The 21,629-nt window shown below is 38.4% G+C and overlaps 1 protein-coding gene across 1 annotated transcript in view; it reads left to right on the top strand.

Moving 5' to 3' along the window:
* Window positions 1–749: 749 nt before the first annotated feature.
* The window catches only part of VGLL2 (vestigial like family member 2), a 37,724-nt gene continuing 16,844 nt past the window's right edge, over window positions 750–21,629 (top strand). The window contains exons 1-2 of the mRNA XM_078773507.1: window positions 750–1,192; window positions 10,020–10,314. Coding sequence (XP_078629633.1) covers window positions 1,112–1,192; window positions 10,020–10,314 — 376 coding nt within the window. The 5' untranslated portion in view covers window positions 750–1,111. The remainder of the gene's footprint in view (window positions 1,193–10,019; window positions 10,315–21,629) is intronic.

Here is a 21,629-nt window from a genome sequence, read left to right as displayed (position 1 = left end):
CGGGTACTCTTCACAAGTCCTATAAATCGTCACATGGGGTATTCATTCTTCACATGTTAATCGTTACATGGGGTACTCTTCGCATGTTCTATAAATCGTTACATGGGGAAGTCTTCGCATGTTCTATAAATCGTTACATGGCGAAGTCTTCGCATGTTCTATAAATCGTTACATGGGGTATTCATTCTTCACATGTTCTATAAATCGTTACATTGGGTATTCATTCTTCGCATGTTCTATAAATCGTTACATGGGGTATTCATTCTTCACATGTTCTATAAATCGTTACATGGGGTATTCATTCTTCACATGTTCTATAAATCGTTACATGGGGTATTCATTCTTCGCATGTTCTATAAATCGTTACATGGGGTATTCATTCTTCACATGCTAATCGTCACATCGGGTACTCTTCGTATGATCTATAAATAGTCATTGGTTTTTTCACGTGCGCCAAAAGACAATAATAGTCATGAAGGCCTATTAAATGTATTCTTCACGGAAATAAAAGCTCGTTTGGTTCAAGTTTGCCTTGTCGGATCATCGGGGAATGAATGACTCGTATCATTCATTGTTCCTGATCGTTGCGATTATTTTACGAATAACATTCGGGATTGTCACCTGTCACTCACGGCACTGTTACATTGATCCGTTTTTAATATCATCATTTCAAAAGGCGTTAATACCGAAGTAAAGGGATTTGCACACGCAGACCGAGCAGGAGAGGGCGTACTGGGCGGGGAGAGGAAGAGGAAGAAGGGAATGAAGAAGGGCGGGAGAGGCTGGATTGAGGGCGCACGACGAGGAGCTAGACGCAGGCCAAGCAAAAGGGACGTTCTGTGTAACGAGTGGAACACGAAGCGTCTCTTCAATGTGCGTTCGCACGACTCTTGGAACAACAGGAGCCGCGGTGAGTCGAGACTCATGATTCGGAAATCCGAAAAGGCAGAGCTCGGATAACTGTGGGAGTCGGTATAAGCATTGAGGAGCGAAGGTCGGACCCGGACCCGGACCAGGACCAGGGCCCGGACTCCAGACCAGAGTCGGACCAATCGAGCTGAGATCGGTACAATTCGGGATCTCAGAACCAGGAATCGAAGAGCCCCGAGCAATGAGCTGCCTCGACGTGGCGTTCCAAGCGTACGGGACGCGGCCCAGGACGTGCTTGGCCGCGGAGCCCGCGCTCCAACAGGTGACCTACCTAGACGGGCGCGCGCGCCCGTCACGTGCCTTTCTAAATCTGCTTTCCTAAGGTTCGGACAGGAAATCACGTGAACATTCGTAAATAGCACGTGCGCCGTGCATGTCCGAATTGTAACGTACGACAGACGCGCACTAAAGAACGATCTAATAATGTAGGATAGGAAAACAATCCTCAATGATCTCTTAAAACATCCGGATGGACCGGACGTGTGTCCTTCACGTGACTCTACTTCGGTCACCTGATACGTGTAAGCCGTCTGTCTGTAAGTTGACGCGTGTTGTTTGTCAGACTTCCCAGACGGTGCAGTTTGTCTATTTTCCGTTTATAGCTCTCGGTGCTTGTGAGTTATACTTTAGTTTCCTGTATTTGTGCTCTTCTTTGTACAGGTAATCTGCACACTTGCGTTCGTAAAATGTCCATCTGAGTAGTAACTTTATTTGTCTGATATATTCAGGTGTGTGGATAGTATCGGGTTATGGAACTGCGAAAAGCGCTTCGTGCAAAGTTACACAAATCGTATAAATGATACACAACCTGAGCATCCATATACGTAATAACGTCACAATAATATACAATACAAATAATAATCTTACTGTACGACACTATATAATGTTATCGAAGTAATCATGACAATTATACCATATTTACTTGTATATTCGACAACGCATATATATATACACACACACACACACAGTATATATGTGTGTGTGTGCAGTGTCTGTCATGTCCCACACATCACTGAACTACTTCCTCAAACTTTTGTGAAATCGTACCAAACTTGTGGTCTGCACCGACCTGTCCATCTTAGTACTGTATGTCCGAAGAGGTTTTGTACACCGCTCCTTTCCTATGCCACCTCCAGGCATTGCAAATCGTCATTGCCGGGCACCGAAGGGGGCTCGGCAGTGACGCACGCTGAAAGAGAGTACTCAGTTTTCACTCTGGTTTCTTGTTTGTTTTCTTGTTTTCTTGTTTGTTTGTTTTCTTTCTTGGTTGTCCGGACGATATCTCAGCCATCCTTTGAGCTAGGAAGCTGAAATTTCGGCACAGTAGTGAGCAAGTCCTTTGTCAAATACGGTATTTTTTGTTTTTTGAATAATCAATAAATTGAGGAGTTATTTAATTATTAGCGTTTAATTAAGTACTTATTTAATTAATTAAATTTCATTTCTCTTCTGACCATTATTAACTCAGGCACCTTTTCAGTTAGGAAGCTGATATTTGGACATGCCAATGACCAGGTGATTTGGCTGCAAAGGATATTTTTGATTTATTAATTAATCAATTAATCGATTAATTATTTAATTATTCGATTAATGACAAAAAAAATTTTTTTTTTTAAGTTACAGATTCTGATGAAATAGTGGTAGTTTATGTGTTCTCTGACCAAATTGATTAATAATTTAATTTTTTTATGATTATTATTTATTTATTTTCATTATTAATCATTTATTTATTTTCTTTCTCATTTGGCCAATATCTCAGGCACCTTTTGAGCTGGGAAGCTAATATTTGGACATGAGTGACCAAGTGATGTGGCTATCAAGGATATTTTTGATTTATTGATTAATCATTTCATCTATTAAGTATTTATTGATTAATCGATTAATTATTTATTGAGTAATCAATTAATTATTTAATTTTTTATAAATGACTTATTTAATTAAATTTCTAAAAGATACATCTTCGGATGAAGCACTACTGGTTTAGTTATGCGATTAGCCAATTGATTATGAAAATATTTTGTGATAATCTTTTATTGATTTTAATTATACAATTAATCAATCAATTAGTGTACACCTCTCCCTCCCAATGCAGCCTCAATGAGCTGCACTGCGGTATTGCCGGGCGCCGGAGGCGCCCCGGCAATGCCGCGCTGCAGCATATTTAATTATTTGGCATGGGGCGGTGTACTTTGAATGTATGTGTACTTGTTTTTTTTTGTTTTGTTTTTAAAATATTTTTTCTTATTTTTGAGCGTTTTTTTTTTCAACTTAAATCTTGAACTTCAATTGCTTATAAAAATGTAATATCACGAATATTACAAAAAAAAATTCTGTGAAAGTAATGTTTGTATTATGATTGGTATAAAGCATGACAAGACAAAACGTACGTTTGTACGATCATTATCCCCAGTTAAAACAAACGTGCCGAGCATAGCGAGCCGATCTACGCTGGTATATATATATGTATGTGTATATATATATATATACACATACACACACCATACATATATACATACATACATACATACACACGTTCACACGATGTCCGACATTAAGACTTTTTTCATGTAAGCAAGCATGTAAATACTGTCCATGTGGTAATGAAAAAGTTTGTAAACGTGAGAGTTTGTGCAAGTTTTCATGAAAGAAATTTGGAATCGAAATCAAAAGCGATGATGGTAAAGTTTTATATTACTGTTCGGGGGAATTATAAATCCTTTATCAGTAACAAAAAGTTTAAAAAATATACATATATATATAGGCTAATGTATACATAAAGTATTGCACATTGCTGTATACACAATGTATTATATTGTACTTGACTTGGCCTTTTGTTGCTTTCTATTCCACATTATTAATCATTCAGTGAAAGTTATTTTGATCAAAAAAGTATGAATAATTATACTGTTTTCATATTGTATTGCCAAAGGGCTGGCAGGATATCTGAAACGGACACACACTCAGCTCTAATATCTTTAGCCTGCGTTTGAATCCTGACCCAACTATAAACTGTCATGCCGGTGTTCCGCAGGCAGGGCGAGGCATCGATGTGTGTGCCGTTCTTCGGATGGACGTTAAACTCGTGTCCCGTCTGCCAGCATTAGTTGGCGAGCATTACATATTTCTGCATGTTGTCCTTCATGATGAGTGGGTGAGTTATCACTGACACCCTGGAACAAATTACAAATCACTTTCAAACCTTGGAAGACTGGTCAGCTGGTTCATGAAAAACTTGGACAAAAACAAGAAAAAGGTTCTCCGACCGATAGGAATAATTTGGGCCATTAAAGCAGTAAAAGATACATGACTAAAGCACTTAAAATGGATTACAAATGTTAAAAAAAACAAAAACAGAAATATAACAAAGTAAAAGTTAAAAGATGAAACATCAACCGTGCAAATTAAACTGAACAAAAAACATGTCAGATCATGTGATTGAACATGCAAGTGTGTGCAAATGTAAACATAAAGTGATGGCAACGTTTGATACGTATATATATATATATATCTCGTCACCCTCATAACAAAAGTGCCTAAGTCATTTTTTGCAGTTTGGAGAAAAAAGCAAAAAGCTGCTGCAATTGAAGTGCAATAAATCACACCGCAGACTTAGGCAGATTAACAAAGTGGTTCAGGAAGTTAACAATGACTTGGGCATTTTTACAGGTGTCACAAATGATAAGACAAGTGAGTTAGGCAGAAAATCTCAAAATGGCCAAAAAATGACAAGCACTTTTGTTATGAGCGTGACAATAATATATATATATATATATATAATATAAACGATTAGAAATAATTGACATATGTGGGAAAATTACATGCCCAGACCAGGATTCAAACCCAGATCCAGTTTACCAGAGGATTTGGGTTCGATTTCCTGGTCTGGGCATGTAATTTTCCCATATATGTCAATGAAATATATATATATATATATAATGTTATATTAATGCCTGCATATAGTAATATTATATACAGTATTTATATTATGTATATCGAAGTATATTATTATTATTTTTTCTGTTGTATTTATATTAGATTATAAATAGTTCCCCTGAGTGGGTTTGGACCATCAGGTTGCAGAGGAAGTTGAAATATCCCAGAATTTAGTGTAATCCCAACATATCATCATCATATATATATATATATATATATATATATATATATATATATATATATATATATATATACATACACACATACACACACGACATGACCAAAGGTATGCGGACACCCCTTCTAATTAGTGGATTCGGATGTTTCAGCCACCCCCATTACTGGCAGGTGTATATATAATCAAGCACACCACCATGCAATCTCCATAGACAAACATTGGCAGTAGAATGGCCGTCCTGAAGAGCTCAGTGACTCAACGTGGCACCGTCATAGGATGCCACCTTTCCAACAAGTCAGTTCGTCAAATTTCTGCTATGCTAGAGCTGTCCCGGTCAACTGTAAGTACTGTTATTGTGAAGTGGAAACTTCACGATTTAGGAGCAACAACACCTCAGCCACGAAGTGGTAGGCCACACAAGCTCACAGAACGGGACAGCCGAGTGCTGAAGCACGTAGCGTGTAAAAATCGTCTGTCCTTGGTTGCAACACTCACTACCAAGTTCTAAATTGCCTCTGGAAGCAACGTCAGCACAACAATTGTTCATCGGGAACTTCATAAAATGGATTTCCATGGCTGAGCAGTCGCACACAAGCATAACATCACCATGCGCAATGCCAAGCGTCGGCTAGAGCATTGTAAAGCTCGCCACCATTGGATTCTGGAGCAGTGGAAATGCGTTATCTGGAGTGATGAACCACACTTCACCATCTGGCAGTCCGACGGACGAATCTGGGTTTGGCGGATGCCAGGAGAACGCTACCTACTCGAATGCATCGTGCAAACAGTAAAGTTTGGTGGAGGAGGAATAATGGTCTGGGGCTGTTTTTCATGGTTCGGGCTCGGCCCCTTAGTTCCAGTGAAGGGAAATCTTAATGCTACAGCATACAATGACATTCTATACCTGGGGTTCTTAACCTGGGGTATCCATATTCTTTGGGGGGTATGGGGACCAAAATATGGGGGTATGGGACTCGTAATAAATAATAATAATAAATTGTAATAAATTCAATGAAATATCAACTTTAAATATATAATAAATATATATTTAAATATAAATATATATATTTCAAAACAAATTATATTTGTACGATGAGTGACAACGATTTAGTGAAGGATGATTTGATCGAGTTCCAAGAAGATCAAAGAAAGAAAGCTGATTTCGGAAAGGCTGGGCTGGATTTTAAGCAGTTTTGGTGTGAGCAGATAGCAGCTTACCCTAGCTTGGCGAAGAGGGCAATGAATGTGTTGGTTCCCTTCACAACTACGTATCTCTGTGAAACAGGTTTCTCTGCATTATTGAACCTGAAATCAAAGTGGAGAAATCGACTTGATGTGTCCGATGATATGCGAGTGGCGTTGTCACGAACTGTGCCCCGATTCCATACTGTGCCCCTGATTGCACGAAAACAGCACCAGCAATCTCACTAGATTAGTAAAACGGCTTGCATAAAACTTGCATGTTTTCGTTTCGTTTAGTTTGTTTTGTTTCTTTGTTAACAAGCAAAGAAATAAACAGGGATAAAATCCTAATGATTTTCTTTCCTGTTCTGTTCCTAATTATCCATGTGTAAAACTAAGCTATTGAGATATTTTGAAGTCACACTGGAACCTAATGGGGCTGGTAATCAGGCGCGGATCCCCAAACCTAGCCCATTTTCTGGGTAATAAGTTACCAATTTTCATCCCAAAAAATAGGTAATTAAAGTAAAAACACCCCTCAGAATGCACCACAGAGCACCTAGAAATTAAAAAGAATTCTAGGGGGACATGCCCCCAGTCCCCCCGAGCTATGCGCACCTACGGTGCGCCTTGGTCAGTCAACAGTCTGGCGAAGGGGGTATGGGGACATCGTGGGCAATCCATTGGGGGTCTTGACAGGGAAAAAGGTGAAGAACCCCTGTTCTAGACGATTGTGTGCTTTCAGCATGACAATGCCCCCGTGCACAAAGCGAGGTCCATAGAGAAATGGTTTGTCGAGATCGGTGTGGAAGAACTTGACTGGCCTGCACAGAGCCCTGACCTCAACCCCAAAAAACACTTTTGGGATTAATTGGAACGCAGACTGCGAGCTAGGCCTACTAGCCCAACATCAGTGCCCGACCTCACTAATGTTCTTGTGGCTGAATGGAAGCACAAATCCCTGCAGCAATGTTCCAACATCTAGTGGAAAGCCTTCCCAGAAGAGTGGAGGCTGTTATGGCAGCAAAGGGGGGGGACCAACTCCATATTAATGCCCATGATTTTGGAATGAAATGTGTGATGTTCGTGTGACCACATGCTTTTGGTCAGTAGTGTATTTATGTATGTATGTGCGGGTATATATATATATATATATATATATACATATATATATACATATATATATATTGTTGCGGTTTTAGAACCCTCACTTGTAAATAACTCTTGTATATAAATTCTCATCATTAAAGGTTAAAGGTAGCACCCCTAGTTAGTCCACAAGCAACACGTAGGCCACCCTAGGACTCAGTTATTTCATTAGTATGTGTTTTAGATAAGGCCATGTTTCCAATAGTTGAATCTGCGTTGCGTCGATCAAATAAGAGTCGGTCCCAATTCCGTTCATTTTGCGACCTCCCTCTCCAAGCGACGCCATTATGCGCCCCTGCAGTCGGTGCCTCATGACCCCTCCCAATTCTGTTACGCGCCTTTGTTCGCGCTCACTCAAACGACGCCATAAGCCATGCGGTTAGGCCCGAGGAAAAAGGGGGCGGAACGCCAAGAAGAAGGTGTGGCCTGTCAACCAGCCGTCAAAGGCATGGCCGGTAAGCCCTCACCAGCCAACCAGGGCTGAGGTAACATCGCTGGCAGGCGTGGCTTTTTGGCGCGCGGAGCGATCTTTGCTCGCGTTATACAAGCGCAAACGCAAAGCCCTTTCACGGACTTGGCGGGAGCACGCGCTGATCATAGAACAATTGGGGAAGGCGCGCTTGTTTCGAAGGACTCTCGCGGAGCACTCGAGTGGAAGGTTGGCATAACAAAGGACTTATTCAGCGGCGCTCATGAAAAAGGACTTGGTCGGGAGAGTGCATTGCAAAGGGACTACTTGCCGGGAGCGCTGGTTGTTTCAAAAGACTGATACGGAGCGGAGCGCACATTTGGAAGAGGACTCACCCGCTGGCGCTGATAAGAGAACTTGGAGAGGGTGCGTTTAGCACGACCGTACAAATATTACGTACGAAGGACACCAGCTTTCCCCCTGCTATATATAAGGTCCAGTCGCGTTCCAAGATACGCGGAGCTGCCTGCCGGGATTCGCCGCTGGACTGGAGCTTCACCTGGAGCCTGGACCCCATCACCAGACCCTCTACCTGACCATCCACCAGCTACAATCCCCGTGTGAGTGTGTATGTTTGTCTGGGGTCCTAAGTTAAGACTGCAATAAGACTGCCCTGTGTTCTGCTTCTTCCTCTTCCTCTTGTACACCCCTTTCGTTTCCTCTTCTTCTGTACATTTGTGAATAAACCCATCTTTGTTCTTCCTACCTTCTGGTTTCCTCTCCATCCGATCGCATCCGTCCTTTCTCTCATTGGGTAAACGTGGCACGATTAGGAACCGCTATAATCGGGTTTAGAGTCATTGTTAACGGCCCGAGTCGCGGCTCGCTTCGCTCGGCGTATCCACTAACGCTGCAGCTCGGGTGGGAGGTTATCTCCTTGCTTCACGGTCGGTGTTGGTAATTAGGTAACAGGACGAAATTGACCAGCAACCCTAACTAATACCGACCGGAAGGAACGGGGTAACTTCAGGATCACATCGGTCAGTCACAGACAAGGGGATTAACCCCCTCTTGGTAAGGGGAGAAGGCCGACGTTTGAGATCCGTAACAATATATACATACAGTATGTTGTTGTTGTTTCATATGCAGCCTGTGGATTCTGGTTGCATCATTTCTCTGGAAGTGCGTTTGTGTCGCTAATGCAGTGCCCCAATTACCAGTGAGCTGGTACTCAATTTGCCGACCTCAGAAGGATGACAGGCTGAGTCAACCCCCCCCCCCCCTCACCCCGGCCGGGATTCAAACTCAGGATTCGAGGATTCAACAATCGGCCAGGATTCAAACTCAGGATTCGAGGATTCGAGGATTCGAGGATTCAACAATCGGCCAGGATTCAAACTCAGGATTCGAGGCTCCCAAGCGAGCAGCCTAACCGTTAAGCCAACACCAGGCTATACAGTATATTTATTGAATATAATGTATTTTATTGATATATCAGCAGTGTGTAATCAGGCAAGGATGCATTTATGAGTTCCCATTGCATGCAACTTGCGAGAGGCAACCAAAAGTCCTCGGAACGATAATAAAATGTTCGAAGAAACGCCAACTGCTTCGTTTTCAATGTACGAGTGAAAGTTAAAAAAAAAAGTTATATTTTTCATGATTGTTATGATTTTACTTCGTAAAAAAAAAATACCGACTTCTATTGAACATATAAAAAATAGCATTTTTTGGACCGCTGCATCTTGTTTCTTTCATGCTTTTCAACAAGCCCTCGTTTATTGAAGCATAATGAACTATAAAACGAATCCAAATCGAGTCGTGATAATTGTTTTGAGGTGATTATGATTATAATCGGTGGTGTTGTAATTTCATTATTATACAGTGCGAGTGGATGGGAGATTGTTAGACTACAGTGGTTGGAGAGGGGCTGGTGGGAAAAGCAATTGTTGTATCATAGTTTTTTTTAATCCATGGTCTGGGCTTGTGGAAGAGCTCGGAAATAATAATATTTTTTATAACACTACATATAATGTGTGGAAATTAATAATATATAGAATATATACTGTACAATGTGTTAATGTCTTATTTAGCCTCCCCCCCGCCCCCCCTCACATTCCTCCTCCATTCCCACCCACTCTCCATGCAATTGCAATATTTTCAATTTCTAACTGCCCCCCTCCCCTTCTTCACCCCGCACACCCCTCCTCCCCCCCACCTCCTCACCCGTATCTTCAGAGGCCGCTCTTCGCTCCGCTCTTCCCGGCTCCTCTCAGCATTGCACACCCAGGCAAGTCTCCCGGCGCGGACCCGGCCCGAGTCCCGAGCCCTGTGCGGCGAGGATCCGGTAGCGAGTCTGGGAGGGACACCGAGCGCGTCCCCGCGGCCAGGTACCTCACATCCCGCTGCCTCCTACTCACCTACTTCCGTGGAGACATCTCCAGCGAGGTGGACGAGCATTTCAGTCGCGCTCTGGGTCGCCATGGCGAGGCTTCCCCTCGAGGGGAGCAGAGTGCGGAGGCACCTCGGCACGGTGAGCCTCGGCATCTGCAGCACACAAAGTGTTATATAGCGATTTGTTAGAAATTGTACAACGTACTGTATATAATAGCTATGATATACACACGAGGGGGGGCGGGAAAATAAAAATTTTACTGTTATTTTTTCGTCTAGCCCCCTAAAATGAGAGGGTGTGCGATATAAAATAAAATAAAATACTATATAAAAATTGGCCACCCGAATACACACACAAATACTTGTCACATTTGTTTTTGTTTTCATCTGCTAGTATAACTCGTGGTGCTATAAATAAATGAATAAATTGGGTGGGTGAATTAGTGAGTGAATTGGTGAATTAGTGAGTGAATTGGTAAGTGAATTGGTGAATTGGTGAGTGAATTGGTGAATCAGTGAGTGAATTGGTGAATTAGTGAGTGAATTGGTGAGTGAATTGGTGAATTGGTGAGTGAATTGGTGAATTAGTGAGTGAATTGGTGAATTAGTGAGTGAATTGGTGAGTGAATTGGTGAATTGGTGAGTGAATTGGTGAATTAGTGAGTGAATTGGTGAATTAGTGAGTGAATTGGTGAGTGAATTGGTGAATTGGTGAATTAGTGAGTGAATTGATGAGTGAATTGGTGAGTGAATTGGTGAATTGGTGAGTGAATTGGTGAATTAGTGAGTGAATTGGTGAATTAGTGAGTGAATTGGTGAATTAGTGAGTGAATTGGTGAATTAGTGAGTGAATTGGTGAATTAGTGAGTGAATTGGTGAGTGAATTGGTGAATTGGTGAGTGAATTGGTGAATTAGTGAGTGAATTGGTGAATTAGTGAGTGAATTGGTGAGTGAATTGGTGAATTGGTGAGTGAATTGGTGAATTAGTGAGTGAATTGGTGAATTAGTGAGTGAATTGGTGAGTGAATTGGTGAATTGGTGAATTAGTGAGTGAATTGATGAGTGAATTGGTGAATTAGTGAGTGAATTGGTGAATTGGTGAGTAAATTGGTGAATTAGTGAGTGAATTGGTGAATTAGTGAGTGAATTGGTGAATTGGTGAGTGAATTGGTGAATTAGTGAGTGAATTGGTGAATTAGTGAGTGAATTGGTGAATTAGTGAGTGAATTGGTGAATTAGTGAGTGAGTTGGTGAATTAGTGAGTGAATTGGTGAATTAGTGAGTGAATTGGTGAATTAGTGAGTGAATTGGTGAGTGAATTGGTGAATTAGTGAGTGAATTGGTGAATTAGTGAGTGAATTGGTGAGTGAATTGGTGAATTGGTGAGTGAATTGGTGAATTGGTGAGTGAATTGTTGAATTAGTGAGTGAATTGGTGAGTGAATTGGTGAATTAGTGAGTGAATTGGTGAATTAGTGAGTGAATTAGTGAGTGAATTGGTGAATTAGTGAGTGAATTGGTGAATTAGTGAGTGAATTGGTGAATTAGTGAGTGAATTGGTGAATTAGTGAGTGAATTGGTGAATTAGTGAGTGAATTTGTGAGTGAATTGGTGAATTAGTGAGTTAATTGGTGAATTAGTGAGTGATTGGTGAATTAGTGAGTGAAATGGTGAATTAGTGAGTGAATTGGTGAATTGGTGAGTGAATTGGTGAATTAGTGAGTGAATTGGTGAATTAGTGAGTGAATTGGTGAATTAGTGAGTGAATTGGTGAATTAGTGAGTGAATTGGTGAATTAGTGAGTGAATTAGTGAATTAGTGAGTGAATTGGTGAATTAGTGAGTGAATTGGTGAGTGAATTAGTGAGTGAATTGGTGAATTAGTGAGTGAATTAGTGAGTGAATTGGTGAGTGAATTGGTGAGTGAATTGGTGAATTAGTGAGTGAATTGGTGAATTAGTGAGTGAATTGGTGAATTAGTGAGTGAATTGGTGAGTGAATTAGTGAATTAGTGAGTGAATTGGTGAATTAGTGAGTGAATTGGTGAATTAGTGAGTGAATTGGTGAATTAGTGAGTGAATTGGTGAATTGGTGAGTGAATTGGTGAATTGGTGAGTGAATTGGTGAATTAGTGAGTGAATTGGTGAATTAGTGAGTGAATTGGTGAGTGAATTGGTGAATTAGTGAGTGAATTGGTGAATTAGTGAGTGAATTGGTGAATTGGTGAGTGAATTGGTGAATTAGTGAGTGAATTGGTGAGTGAATTGGTGAATTAGTCAGTGAATTGGTGAGTGAATTGGTGAATTAGTGAGTGAATTGGTGAATTAGTGAGTGAATTGGTGAGTGAATTGGTGAATTGAGATATTATTCCACATGAGATACCACATGAGATATTATTCCTCTATTTTTGTTGGTGGAAATCACCTGATATGTTTTTCAATCTTTGGTGTTGTGTTGCATTTTGATATTTCTAAGAAGAGATATACATTATAGTCACAAGAGAATGTATTTTGAGGTGTTTTTAATTGATATTTTCATGATTCTATTTATTTTTCATCTGATGTAAATGTGTTTATCCAAAATGGTGAGCAAAATAATCATGGGGTCATTATTTGGTGTAATCTAAGTTTATACTTTCACTTTACTTTGGGTGTCAATCAACGCAATGTGGTATTCCAAATTACTGCTCAATACTCTGTTTTTTTGGAATGGAATTTTTTTTCCATCAAAATTTATTTGATATTTAACATGGATGTCCTTATTTCTGATTCATTATTTTGAGGATTATATTTGTTTTTAACTGATGAGAAAGTGTTTAACTTGGATGCTTGAGCAGCGGTATATTGGTTTTATTGTGGGTTTCTGTGTAAGTTGATTTGATGTTGCTTTGGTTCTGAAATAATGCGGTGTCTCATTTTCAGTCAATTAGTGAGTGAATTGGTGAATTGGTGAGTGAATTGGTGAATTAGTGAGTGATTGGTGAGTGAATTGGTGAATTAGTGGGTGAATTAGTGAGTGAATTGGTGAATTAGTGAGTGAATTGGTGAATTAGTGAGTGAATTGGTGAATTAGTGAGTGAATTAGTGAGTGAATTGGTGAATTAGTGAGTGAATTGGTGAATTAGTGAGTGAATTCGTGAGTGAATTGGTGAATTAGTGAGTGAATTGGTGAGTGAATTGGTGAATTAGTGAGTGAATTGGTGAATTAGTGAGTGAATTTGTGAATTAGTGAGTGAATTGGTGAAATAGTGAGTGAATTGGTGAATTAGTGAGTGAATTAGTGAGTGAATTGGTGAGTGAATTAGTGAGTGAATTGGTGAATTAGTGAGTGAATTAGTGAGTGAATTAGTGAGTGAATTGGTGAGTGAATTGGTGAGTGAATTGGTGAATTAGTGAGTGAATTGGTGAATTAGTGAGTGAATTGGTGAATTAGTGAGTGAATTGGTGAGTGAATTAGTGAATTAGTGAGTGAATTGGTGAATTAGTGAGTGAATTGGTGAATTAGTGAGTGAATAGGTGAATTAGTGAGTGAATTGGTGAATTAGTGAGTGAATTGGTGAATTAGTGAGTGAATTGGTGAATTAGTGAGTGAATTGGTGAATTGGTGAGTGAATTGGTGAATTGGTGAGTGAATTGGTGAGTGAATTGGTGAATTAGTGAGTGAATTGGTGAATTAGTGAGTGAATTGGTGAATTGGTGAGTGAATTGGTGAGTGAATTGGTGAATTAGTGAGTGAATTGGTGAATTAGTGAGTGAATTGGTGAATTAGTGAGTGAATTGGTGAATTAGTGAGTGAATTGGTGAGTGAATTGGTGAATTAGTGAGTGAATTGGTGAATTAGTGAGTGAATTTGTGAATTAGTGAGTGAATTGGTGAAATAGTGAGTGAATTGGTGAATTAGTGAGTGAATTAGTGAGTGAATTGGTGAGTGAATTAGTGAGTGAATTGGTGAATTAGTGAGTGAATTAGTGAGTGAATTGGTGAGTGAATTGGTGAGTGAATTGGTGAATTAGTGAGTGAATTGGTGAATTAGTGAGTGAATTGGTGAATTAGTGAGTGAATTGGTGAGTGAATTAGTGAATTAGTGAGTGAATTGGTGAATTAGTGAGTGAATTGGTGAATTAGTGAGTGAATTGGTGAATTAGTGAGTGAATTGGTGAATTGGTGAGTGAATTGGTGAATTAGTGAGTGAATTGGTGAATTAGTGAGTGAATTGGTGAATTAGTGAGTGAATTGGTGAGTGAATTGGTGAATTAGTGAGTGAATTGGTGAATTAGTGAGTGAATTGGTGAATTGGTGAGTGAATTGGTGAATTAGTGAGTGAATTGGTGAGTGAATTGGTGAATTAGTGAGTGAATTGGTGAGTGAATTGGTGAATTAGTGAGTGAATTGGTGAATTAGTGAGTGAATTGGTGAATTAGTGAGTGAATTGGTGAATTAGTGAGTGAATTAGTGAGTGAATTGGTGAATTAGTGAGTGAATTGGTGAATTAGTGAGTGAATTGGTGAATTAGTGAGTGAATTGGTGAATTAGTGAGTGAATTGGTGAATTAGTGAGTGAATTTGTGAGTGAATTGGTGAATTAGTGAGTTAATTGGTGAATTAGTGAGTGATTGGTGAATTAGTGAGTGAAATGGTGAATTAGTGAGTGAATTGGTGAATTGGTGAGTGAATTGGTGAATTAGTGAGTGAATTGGTGAATTAGTGAGTGAATTGGTGAATTAGTGAGTGAATTGGTGAATTAGTGAGTGAATTGGTGAATTAGTGAGTGAATTAGTGAATTAGTGAGTGAATTGGTGAATTAGTGAGTGAATTGGTGAGTGAATTAGTGAGTGAATTTGTGAATTAGTGAGTGAATTAGTGAGTGAATTAGTGAGTGAATTGGTGAGTGAATTGGTGAGTGAATTGGTGAATTAGTGAGTGAATTGGTGAATTAGTGAGTGAATTGGTGAATTAGTGAGTGAATTGGTGAGTGAATTAGTGAATTAGTGAGTGAATTGGTGAATTAGTGAGTGAATTGGTGAATTAGTGAGTGAATTGGTGAATTAGTGAGTGAATTGGTGAATTGGTGAGTGAATTGGTGAATTGGTGAGTGAATTGGTGAATTAGTGAGTGAATTGGTGAATTAGTGAGTGAATTGGTGAGTGAATTGGTGAATTAGTGAGTGAATTGGTGAATTAGTGAGTGAATTGGTGAATTGGTGAGTGAATTGGTGAATTAGTGAGTGAATTGGTGAGTGAATTGGTGAATTAGTCAGTGAATTGGTGAGTGAATTGGTGAATTAGTGAGTGAATTGGTGAATTAGTGAGTGAATTGGTGAGTGAATTGGTGAATTAGTCAGTGAATTGGTGAATTAGTGAGTGAATTGGTGAGTGAATTGGTGAATTAGTGAGTGAATTGGTGAATTGGTGAGTGAATTGGTGAATTAGTGAGTGAATTGGTGAATTAGTGAGTGAATTGGTGAGTGAATTGGTGAATTAGTGAGTGAATTGGTGAATTGGTGAGTGAATTGGTGAATTAGTGAGTGAATTGGTGAGTGAATTGGTGAATTAGTCAGTGAATTGGTGAGTGAATTGGTGAATTAGTGAGTGAATTGGTGAATTAGTGAGTGAATTGGTGAGTGAATTGGTGAATTGAGATATTATTCCTCTATTTTTGTTGGTGGAAATCACCTGATATGTTTTTCAATCTTTGGTGTTGTGTTGCATTTTGATATTTCTAAGAAGAGATATACATTATAGTCACAAGAGAATGTATTTTGAGGTGTTTTTAATTGATATTTTCATGATTCTATTTATTTTTCATCTGATGTAAATGTGTTTATCCAAAATGGTGAGCAAAATAATCATGGGGTCATTATTTGGTGTAATCTAAGTTTATACTTTCACTTTAATTTGGGTGTCAATCAACGCAATGTGGTATTCCAAATTACTGCTCAATACTCTGTTTTTTTGGAATGGAATTTTTTTTCCATCAAAATTTATTTGATATTTAACATGGATGTCCTTATTTCTGATTCATTATTTTGAGGATTATATTTGTTTTTAACTGATGAGAAAGTGTTTAACTTGGATGCTTGAGCAGCGGTATATTGGTTTTATTGTGGGTTTCTGTGTAAGTTGATTTGATGTTGCTTTGGTTCTGAAATAATGCGGTGTCTCATTTTCAGTCAATTAGTGAGTGAATTGGTGAATTGGTGAGTGAATTGGTGAATTAGTGAGTGATTGGTGAGTGAATTGGTGAATTAGTGGGTGAATTAGTGAGTGAATTGGTGAATTAGTGAGTGAATTGGTGAATTAGTGAGTGAATTGGTGAATTAGTGAGTGAATTAGTGAGTGAATTGGTGAATTAGTGAGTGAATTGGTGAATTAGTGAGTGAATTCGTGAGTGAATTGGTGAATTAGTGAGTGAATTGGTGAGTGAATTGGTGAATTAGTGAGTGAATTGGTGAATTAGTGAGTGAATTTGTGAATTAGTGAGTGAATTGGTGAAATAGTGAGTGAATTGGTGAATTAGTGAGTGAATTAGTGAGTGAATTGGTGAGTGAATTAGTGAGTGAATTGGTGAATTAGTGAGTGAATTAGTGAGTGAATTAGTGAGTGAATTGGTGAGTGAATTGGTGAGTGAATTGGTGAATTAGTGAGTGAATTGGTGAATTAGTGAGTGAATTGGTGAATTAGTGAGTGAATTGGTGAGTGAATTAGTGAATTAGTGAGTGAATTGGTGAATTAGTGAGTGAATTGGTGAATTAGTGAGTGAATAGGTGAATTAGTGAGTGAATTGGTGAATTAGTGAGTGAATTGGTGAATTAGTGAGTGAATTGGTGAATTAGTGAGTGAATTGGTGAATTGGTGAGTGAATTGGTGAATTGGTGAGTGAATTGGTGAGTGAATTGGTGAATTAGTGAGTGAATTGGTGAATTAGTGAGTGAATTGGTGAATTGGTGAGTGAATTGGTGAATTAGTGAGTGAATTGGTGAGTGAATTGGTGAATTAGTGAGTGAATTGGTGAATTAGTGAGTGAATTTGTGAATTAGTGAGTGAATTGGTGAAATAGTGAGTGAATTGGTGAATTAGTGAGTGAATTAGTGAGTGAATTGGTGAGTGAATTAGTGAGTGAATTGGTGAATTAGTGAGTGAATTAGTGAGTGAATTGGTGAGTGAATTGGTGAGTGAATTGGTGAATTAGTGAGTGAATTGGTGAATTAGTGAGTGAATTGGTGAATTAGTGAGTGAATTGGTGAGTGAATTAGTGAATTAGTGAGTGAATTGGTGAATTAGTGAGTGAATTGGTGAATTAGTGAGTGAATTGGTGAATTAGTGAGTGAATTGGTGAATTGGTGAGTGAATTGGTGAATTAGTGAGTGAATTGGTGAATTAGTGAGTGAATTGGTGAATTAGTGAGTGAATTGGTGAGTGAATTGGTGAATTAGTGAGTGAATTGGTGAATTAGTGAGTGAATTGGTGAATTGGTGAGTGAATTGGTGAATTAGTGAGTGAATTGGTGAGTGAATTGGTGAATTAGTGAGTGAATTGGTGAGTGAATTGGTGAATTAGTGAGTGAATTGGTGAATTAGTGAGTGAATTGGTGAATTAGTGAGTGAATTGGTGAATTAGTGAGTGAATTAGTGAGTGAATTGGTGAATTAGTGAGTGAATTGGTGAATTAGTGAGTGAATTGGTGAATTAGTGAGTGAATTGGTGAATTAGTGAGTGAATTGGTGAATTAGTGAGTGAATTTGTGAGTGAATTGGTGAATTAGTGAGTTAATTGGTGAATTAGTGAGTGATTGGTGAATTAGTGAGTGAAATGGTGAATTAGTGAGTGAATTGGTGAATTGGTGAGTGAATTGGTGAATTAGTGAGTGAATTGGTGAATTAGTGAGTGAATTGGTGAATTAGTGAGTGAATTGGTGAATTAGTGAGTGAATTGGTGAATTAGTGAGTGAATTAGTGAATTAGTGAGTGAATTGGTGAATTAGTGAGTGAATTGGTGAGTGAATTAGTGAGTGAATTGGTGAATTAGTGAGTGAATTAGTGAGTGAATTAGTGAGTGAATTGGTGAGTGAATTGGTGAGTGAATTGGTGAATTAGTGAGTGAATTGGTGAATTAGTGAGTGAATTAGTGAGTGAATTGGTGAGTGAATTAGTGAATTAGTGAGTGAATTGGTGAATTAGTGAGTGAATTGGTGAATTAGTGAGTGAATTGGTGAATTAGTGAGTGAATTGGTGAATTGGTGAGTGAATTGGTGAATTGGTGAGTGAATTGGTGAATTAGTGAGTGAATTGGTGAATTAGTGAGTGAATTGGTGAGTGAATTGGTGAATTAGTGAGTGAATTGGTGAATTAGTGAGTGAATTGGTGAATTGGTGAGTGAATTGGTGAATTAGTGAGTGAATTGGTGAGTGAATTGGTGAATTAGTCAGTGAATTGGTGAGTGAATTGGTGAATTAGTGAGTGAATTGGTGAATTAGTGAGTGAATTGGTGAGTGAATTGGTGAATTGAGATATTATTCCACATGAGATACCACATGAGATATTATTCCTCTATTTTTGTTGGTGGAAATCACCTGATATGTTTTTCAATCTTTGGTGTTGTGTTGCATTTTGATATTTCTAAGAAGAGATATACATTATAGTCACAAGAGAATGTATTTTGAGGTGTTTTTAATTGATATTTTCATGATTCTATTTATTTTTCATCTGATGTAAATGTGTTTATCCAAAATGGTGAGCAAAATAATCATGGGGTCATTATTTGGTGTAATCTAAGTTTATACTTTCACTTTACTTTGGGTGTCAATCAACGCAATGTGGTATTCCAAATTACTGCTCAATACTCTGTTTTTTTGGAATGGAATTTTTTTTCCATCAAAATTTATTTGATATTTAACATGGATGTCCTTATTTCTGATTCATTATTTTGAGGATTATATTTGTTTTTAACTGATGAGAAAGTGTTTAACTTGGATGCTTGAGCAGCGGTATATTGGTTTTATTGTGGGTTTCTGTGTAAGTTGATTTGATGTTGCTTTGGTTCTGAAATAATGCGGTGTCTCATTTTCAGTCAATTAGTGAGTGAATTGGTGAATTGGTGAGTGAATTGGTGAATTAGTGAGTGATTGGTGAGTGAATTGGTGAATTAGTGGGTGAATTAGTGAGTGAATTGGTGAATTAGTGAGTGAATTGGTGAATTAGTGAGTGAATTGGTGAATTAGTGAGTGAATTAGTGAGTGAATTGGTGAATTAGTGAGTGAATTGGTGAATTAGTGAGTGAATTCGTGAGTGAATTGGTGAATTAGTGAGTGAATTGGTGAGTGAATTGGTGAATTAGTGAGTGAATTGGTGAATTAGTGAGTGAATTTGTGAATTAGTGAGTGAATTGGTGAAATAGTGAGTGAATTGGTGAATTAGTGAGTGAATTAGTGAGTGAATTGGTGAGTGAATTAGTGAGTGAATTGGTGAATTAGTGAGTGAATTAGTGAGTGAATTAGTGAGTGAATTGGTGAGTGAATTGGTGAGTGAATTGGTGAATTAGTGAGTGAATTGGTGAATTAGTGAGTGAATTGGTGAATTAGTGAGTGAATTGGTGAGTGAATTAGTGAATTAGTGAGTGAATTGGTGAATTAGTGAGTGAATTGGTGAATTAGTGAGTGAATAGGTGAATTAGTGAGTGAATTGGTGAATTAGTGAGTGAATTGGTGAATTAGTGAGTGAATTGGTGAATTAGTGAGTGAATTGGTGAGTGAATTGGTGAATTAGTGAGTGAATTGGTGAATTAGTGAGTGAATTGGTGAGTGAATTGGTGAATTAGTGAGTGAATTGGTGAATTAGTGAGTGAATTTGTGAATTAGTGAGTGAATTGGTGAAATAGTGAGTGAATTGGTGAATTAGTGAGTGAATTAGTGAGTGAATTGGTGAGTGAATTAGTGAGTGAATTGGTGAATTAGTGAGTGAATTAGTGAGTGAATTGGTGAGTGAATTGGTGAGTGAATTGGTGAATTAGTGAGTGAATTGGTGAATTAGTGAGTGAATTGGTGAATTAGTGAGTGAATTGGTGAGTGAATTAGTGAATTAGTGAGTGAATTGGTGAATTAGTGAGTGAATTGGTGAATTAGTGAGTGAATTGGTGAATTAGTGAGTGAATTGGTGAATTGGTGAGTGAATTGGTGAATTAGTGAGTGAATTGGTGAATTAGTGAGTGAATTGGTGAATTAGTGAGTGAATTGGTGAGTGAATTGGTGAATTAGTGAGTGAATTGGTGAATTAGTGAGTGAATTGGTGAATTGGTGAGTGAATTGGTGAATTAGTGAGTGAATTGGTGAGTGAATTGGTGAATTAGTGAGTGAATTGGTGAGTGAATTGGTGAATTAGTGAGTGAATTGGTGAATTAGTGAGTGAATTGGTGAATTAGTGAGTGAATTGGTGAATTAGTGAGTGAATTAGTGAGTGAATTGGTGAATTAGTGAGTGAATTGGTGAATTAGTGAGTGAATTGGTGAATTAGTGAGTGAATTGGTGAATTAGTGAGTGAATTGGTGAATTAGTGAGTGAATTTGTGAGTGAATTGGTGAATTAGTGAGTTAATTGGTGAATTAGTGAGTGATTGGTGAATTAGTGAGTGAAATGGTGAATTAGTGAGTGAATTGGTGAATTGGTGAGTGAATTGGTGAATTAGTGAGTGAATTGGTGAATTAGTGAGTGAATTGGTGAATTAGTGAGTGAATTGGTGAATTAGTGAGTGAATTGGTGAATTAGTGAGTGAATTAGTGAATTAGTGAGTGAATTGGTGAATTAGTGAGTGAATTGGTGAGTGAATTAGTGAGTGAATTTGTGAATTAGTGAGTGAATTAGTGAGTGAATTAGTGAGTGAATTGGTGAGTGAATTGGTGAGTGAATTGGTGAATTAGTGAGTGAATTGGTGAATTAGTGAGTGAATTGGTGAATTAGTGAGTGAATTGGTGAGTGAATTAGTGAATTAGTGAGTGAATTGGTGAATTAGTGAGTGAATTGGTGAATTAGTGAGTGAATTGGTGAATTAGTGAGTGAATTGGTGAATTGGTGAGTGAATTGGTGAATTGGTGAGTGAATTGGTGAATTAGTGAGTGAATTGGTGAATTAGTGAGTGAATTGGTGAGTGAATTGGTGAATTAGTGAGTGAATTGGTGAATTAGTGAGTGAATTGGTGAATTGGTGAGTGAATTGGTGAATTAGTGAGTGAATTGGTGAGTGAATTGGTGAATTAGTCAGTGAATTGGTGAGTGAATTGGTGAATTAGTGAGTGAATTGGTGAATTAGTGAGTGAATTGGTGAGTGAATTGGTGAATTAGTCAGTGAATTGGTGAATTAGTGAGTGAATTGGTGAGTGAATTGGTGAATTAGTGAGTGAATTGGTGAATTGGTGAGTGAATTGGTGAATTAGTGAGTGAATTGGTGAATTAGTGAGTGAATTGGTGAGTGA

This window comes from Myxine glutinosa, chromosome 3, assembly GCF_964187855.1.
Source record: "Myxine glutinosa chromosome 3, kmMyxGlut1.1, whole genome shotgun sequence".
NCBI lineage: Eukaryota > Metazoa > Chordata > Myxini > Myxiniformes > Myxinidae > Myxine > Myxine glutinosa.
This window is presented reverse-complemented; position numbering and strand designations above follow the sequence as displayed.